We start from the raw sequence: 6000 nt of genomic DNA, 5'->3' as shown, positions 1-6000 counted from the left end.
TTTTTTTTTTTTTTTTGGTTTTTAATGCATATCTTATAAATTCACACATAATAATTTTCTTCTATATAAATTTACATTAAAAAGGTCTGAATTTGAAACTTAAATTGGTTTATGAGTGATATTGTAATTTCCTTTTTGTTTTTATTCTATATATGCACCCAGAGATATTTTTCTTCTATATAGTTCGAAACCTTTAAACATATAATATCTAACCCCAAGAAGAAGAAGAAGAAAACTTAAACATATATCTCCAAAAAGAGAAAAAAATAGTAATTTTATAGTAAGGATATTATTTTATTCATCGTATGATGGACTTATCACAGGCCACCTTGTTTGAATATCCTAGTTGAAGTTGCGTAAGCAACTTCTCTGCCACTCATACAGATTTAACGACAAGAAATATATTCAAACAAACTTTGTCATTATATGGATGGACCAAAGTGAAAAACGCCAAAATAAAAAAATAAAGAAGTGAATTATTGCTTATATTTTCCTACTTGAACTTGAAACCAATAACTTTGTCAAACATTGAAACAGTTACTAATGATGTCAACGAATCCAGATTTAATATTGTTTACAAATTGCGTTGGACGTTTACGTGTGAAGCAAGAAATCTACACTGATTCACTTTTTTCCTTTTCCATATTCCTCATGACCAGATGGGAACAGCTAGTGCGTTAGATACACTTTGTGGCCAATCGTTCGGAGCAAAGAAGTACGGAATGTTAGGGATACAAATGCAAAGAGCAATGTTTGTTCTTACACTAGCTTCTATTCCTCTCTCCATCATCTGGGCAAACACAGAGCACTTTCTTGTCTTCTTTGGACAAAACAAAGCCATCGCTACACTCGCTGGCTCCTACGCGAAATTCATGATCCCGAGCATCTTCGCCTACGGTCTCCTTCAATGCTTTAACAGGTTCTTGCAGGCACAAAACAATGTGTTTCCTGTGGTTTTCTGCTCCGGAGTCACCACTTCTCTTCATGTCCTTCTTTGTTGGGTCTTGGTTTTTAAATCTGGTTTAGGGTTTCAAGGAGCTGCTCTAGCTAACTCCATTTCGTATTGGCTTAATGTCATTCTCTTGTTCTGTTACGTCAAGTTTTCGCCTTCTTGCTCACTGACTTGGACCGGTTTCTCTAAGGAGGCTCTACGCGATATCATCCCTTTTCTGAGACTAGCTGTTCCTTCTGCACTTATGGTCTGGTAGTACACATATGAATTAATGAATCAGTTACTTGCATCACACTTAACTAAGCTATCTTGATATTTTGAAGTATTGTTGTTTGTATCCAGCTTAGAGATGTGGTCCTTTGAACTTTTAGTTCTCTTATCAGGACTACTTCCAAACCCAGTTCTAGAAACTTCTGTTCTCTCAATCTGGTAAGAATGATTCATATGAATTATTGTGTATAATTCCTAGTTCTTGATTTTCAAAAATGACTTATGGTCATAAAATATTTGCAGCCTTAATACATCAGGAACAATGTGGATGATCCCATTTGGTCTCAGTGGTGCTGCAAGGTAACAAACCAAATCATATAGCCTTACATCAAACTCATAATATAGACCATTGAATATCCCTTAATTAAATTTGGTGCAGCACGAGGGTCTCGAATGAGTTAGGAGCCGGTAATCCGAGAGTGGCTAAACTTGCGGTGCGTGTGGTCATATGGATTGCAATCGCAGAAAGTATAGTGATCGGATCAATTTTGATACTCATAAGGAATATCTGGGGATTGGCTTATAGTAGTGAAACAGAAGTAGTCACCTACGTAGCCTCGATGATGCCAATTCTCGCATTAGGCAACTTTCTAGACAGTCTTCAATGCGTTCTCTCAGGTTTTTATTTCTTTCTTTTCTCACAAGTAAAGGCTTTTAGAAACACCCTAATCATGAGGAACTTGGTTAAGTCTGGTTATTTTTTGTTTGATTTTCCGGTTAATTAAACAGGGGTTGCTAGAGGATGTGGATGGCAGAAGATAGGAGCATTTATCAATCTTGGATCATATTATCTTGTTGGAGTTCCTTCAGGCTTGTTACTTGCTTTTCACTTTCATGTTGGTGGTCGGGTACGTAACTGAAACTAACCTTAATAAATCAGATTCTTTTTTTTTTTTTTCAATTTAACTGATTATTACGTTAACGTTAAATTTAAACATATCAATTTGTGAAGGGGCTTTGGCTTGGAATCATATGTGCCCTCGTTGTGCAAGTTTTTGGTCTTGCCCTCGTCACCATTTTTACCAATTGGGATGAAGAGGTAAATGAGCTTTGTTATAAAATTCAAAAGTTATTATACATGTGGCTGTGATTATTATGATAATTAATGTTTTCTTCGTTTATTTTATAATGGATAGGCCAAGAAAGCTACACACAGAGTTGAGTCTTGTTCAAGTGTGAAAGATTTTGCAGTCCATGACAGATCAACTGTTGTATTTTGAGAGCCATTGTGTATGCTTTTTTGTTCTTGAGAGCCAATAAATCATTGAACTTCATTTTCATTGATAGTCAATTAATCAAATATGGAAGAGCCAATACATCATTGAACTTCATTTTCATTTTCTGTGTGAACTTTACAAAGAGCCAATAATTTAATCAAATTCATTACGGTTCACCTAATAAACTCGATTATCATTATGAAGAAAAACTAATGGGTACATAAATACACAACTGATACAGATTCTGATAATTTTCAATCCATCAAGATGCGTAAATACAAAGCTTTGTGAGAATGTCAAGAGAGCTAATATAGCCTCTTCTCTTTTGGCAGATCAAAAAAAATTCCCAGGCTTATGCTTTTAACACTACAAGTCAAATTTTGGTGCTTTCAATCTTCCCTTGGAGGAGATGCAGCTGTTGTTTCTCTCGCTGTACCTGCAACAACCCGGTTTTAGACAATTTGGAAGATTATGAGAGAGTTGTTAATTTGCTGATCATTCGTTACTCATGAATCAAGTCCGACGGAGGAAATGCTAACCATTGGGCTGGCTTTCACCAGTGGGTATTTGTACAGTTACGGGTGGTTGTAGCGATTCTTGAGTCTGAGATTGATCCTCTGCTTGGCTTTCACCGGTTGACGCAGCTTTTAGTTGCTCTTCAGTGATCTTGAGGTAGCCCTCGGTTGTGTAAGCTTTTGGTGATTGAACATCATCTGCTTATTTCAAGGCAAACATCTTAGCTTAGCTTCACTACTTCAGAACATTTATGTATATGGAAAACAGTAACAGTGTTGTTATTAGATTAGCCAATGCCTGCTAAGCTCGTGGTCTAGATGGGACTCAAACTACTTTGATTATGTCTCAATCAAATGCCTATTCTGTTAGCGTATGCATAGTAAACTTAAAAGGGCACTCACTGGAGTCACTTGCAGTCACAGGATCTTCAATTTGGGGAGCTGCTGGTGGAGGAGGAGGAGGAGGAGGTTGAACAGTATTCGTTCTGTTTTGGTTGTACACGTTTGGCGATGAAATGTCATCGAGACCAATTTCACGCTCAAGGGTACTTTTGAAATCTCTTGAAACGTCCTAAGATAAAGCAATAAAAAATAGTTGGCACATATACAAAACCAACCTCATGTTTTCCTCAAAGTCTTGAGATAAGAAAACAAACCTGTAACTCTCTAATCGTTGGCTGAAATGTACGCAGGGTTTTACCAAGATTCCGAGCTACCTGCACGGATCATAGCAAGTAATCACTTGTTCAAAGACTCTAAGCAACTGTTAAAAGACTATTGGAGAAGAAACATTAACATCTAGCGCTCTTTTCTCTTAACATTTCTAAAACTCAGACTCTCAAAATGCTCAGTAAAGGAGTGGAATTGAACTTGCTCCCAATTAAGAACATTGATAAAGAGATTCAGACTTCAATCCACAGAGATCCTAACAGAATTAAGCAACAGCCTTATCTATAATACCCCAATTCTCATCAGATAAACTAAACAGTACCAATTCATAAGCTGCCTAAACCCTAAAAAAGCTATGATTCCAGAATCAATCATCAAGAAAAAAACAAGAAGACACTAACCTCAGCAAGGCCTTTAGGACCAAAGACTAACAAAGCGACAACACCAATAACCAAAGCCTCAGGTGCTCCAACACCAAACAGGGACGCACGAATCACCATACTCTTATTACATCTTCTCTTCATCTCTACACACACACACACACACAACAAAAATTCAGAAAATTGAACAACTTTTACAAAACCCAGAAGAATTTGAAGTAGAAATAGACCTGGGTTTGAAGATTTAGTAGTCGAGAGTGAGATACCCAGATGCTTTAAACCAATGTAAGGTGTAGAGAAACGAGAAGAACCCAGTAGAGAACACCATGAGGAGAGATGATTAGGTTTCGAAGAAGCTTTATAACAAGATTGCAGAGAATGATAAGAGAAAAGGTGAGATTTTGTAATCGTTGGTGATAAAGACGAAGAAGAAGAAGAAGAAGCTATTATCTGAAAGGCCATAGCCATAGAGGCAGCAGCTTCGAAGGGTTTGTATTATAGTTTTTTAAGCTTCGAAGAGGAACCTAAGCCATAGAAACTTACTTCCTCGCACCTTCATCACCAATCAAAATGTCCATTAGCCTTGAAAATGAAATAACGCTCAGAAGAAAAGAAAAATCTAAAATTTATCCTTTGGAAAATCTGAAGATAATGTTTTTTTTTTTAGGCTTAGAAAGTGGAAATGGGCCGTTAAGAAGGTTTAATTTGGGTTTAAGTTGTTTGGGCCATAGGATGCTTCTTTTTTTTTCTTTAGGGTTGGAAACTAGATCGCAAGTATCATCTTCTCTTGAGATTAGCTTAGATTTTAGAGAGTTGAGATTGAGTGTGAACTTTTGTCACGTTTTCTTGTTTTCTTTCGATTCTGTTTTCGCTTTTCTTTATATTCTCAAGGGAATCGAATGACAAGTGAGCGTTGTGGATATAGTTATTTGTGAAATGTCGAATCATGGGGGTATTCTATCTTAACAAAACTATTTTTACAGAAATTATAATTAGATAATGATAAACAACCAAGAAGGCTGAATATTTTATAAAGATGCATAACACAAATTGGTCTGGAGAAAAAAAAAAAAAAAAAAAAAAAAAANACTAAACAAGTAGAATCTTATACTAAAAGATAACACAACCAAAATATGATTCATGTCTTGATTTGGTGTTTTGATTTAGCAAGATGAGAAAGATAAAAGTTGAGTTTTAAAGTTTTGATTGTTTCTTTCTTCAATAAAGGTTCATAATCATATCATTCATATCCAAGTAGAGTTGAAAAAGGAAGAAGTAGTAGTAAATTAGTTTTCCAAGTAGAGTTGAAAAAGGAAGAAATTAAGAAACAAAAGTGGAAAAGGTAAGAAAAGAAAGGTAAGGAGTGGCAGTCGTACGCACGCACGAGGGTTGCTCAAAAAGCCATCACAGATTCACACACACAACTCACCACTGACTATGGTGTGCACGTGCATGTGCCTTTTTTTAATTGTTCCCAAGCTTTCTCCTTTTTCTTAATCTTTATTTTTAGTTTATACTTTATACCAAAGAAAACAATTTATCCAACGGTAAAAACAGTAATAGTAATAATAAGTGAATAGTTTAGGAGCAGTAGAGAAGAAAAATCAAATTAACGAATTAAGATTACATTTTCTTGGCATGAAATAAAGCAACTCTCGTTATCAAAGAGATTATAATAAAGTAAAGCTTAAAACATGAGATGAGGAGAGTCACATGGGAGTTCCAATGATGAAGCCGGCTATTATATTATTACCCTCACTTATTGGTTTGGTCCCCATATCATATCATATACTAATATGCATATGTGCATACACGGCTCAGTAAGGGTCAACTCTTCGGATGGTAGTCTTAATAGTATTTTCTTCTTTCCTTTGACAAGAATCATTCGTTTTATAGATTACCTACAAATTGACATTAGCCAACGTTATTGTTTTACGTTACATAAAATATTTTAAGATCTACAAATGCTGTTTCTTTTTTTCTTTTTTTTTGTGGGT

The 6000-nt window shown here is 35.6% G+C and overlaps 2 protein-coding genes across 2 annotated transcripts in view; one reads left to right on the top strand and one right to left on the bottom strand.

Annotated features, from left to right (window-relative positions):
- LOC104761255 (protein DETOXIFICATION 16) overlaps positions 1-2504 on the top strand; it is a gene marked incomplete in the record, with an annotated part of 3559 nt that extends 1055 nt beyond the window's left edge. Inside the window, 7 exon segments of the mRNA XM_019240548.1 lie at positions 660-1204; positions 1295-1381; positions 1466-1522; positions 1602-1840; positions 1952-2070; positions 2175-2261; positions 2359-2504. Coding sequence (XP_019096093.1) covers positions 660-1204; positions 1295-1381; positions 1466-1522; positions 1602-1840; positions 1952-2070; positions 2175-2261; positions 2359-2442 — 1218 coding nt within the window.
- Positions 2612-4618, bottom strand: LOC104761254 (sec-independent protein translocase protein TATB, chloroplastic). The gene is made up of 6 exons (XM_010484304.1): positions 4234-4618; positions 4025-4149; positions 3611-3670; positions 3357-3525; positions 2979-3152; positions 2612-2875 (listed from the first exon to the last, which is right to left on the bottom strand). Exons 1-6 carry the CDS (start codon positions 4469-4471, stop codon positions 2829-2831), a joined length of 813 nt encoding a protein of 270 aa, XP_010482606.1. The 5' UTR covers positions 4472-4618; the 3' UTR covers positions 2612-2828.

Source organism: Camelina sativa, chromosome 18 (assembly GCF_000633955.1).
Source record: "Camelina sativa cultivar DH55 chromosome 18, Cs, whole genome shotgun sequence".
Classification (NCBI taxonomy): Eukaryota; Viridiplantae; Streptophyta; class Magnoliopsida; order Brassicales; family Brassicaceae; genus Camelina; species Camelina sativa.
The sequence above is the reverse complement of the archived record's forward strand: the minus strand, read 5'-3'. Positions and strand labels throughout refer to the sequence as shown.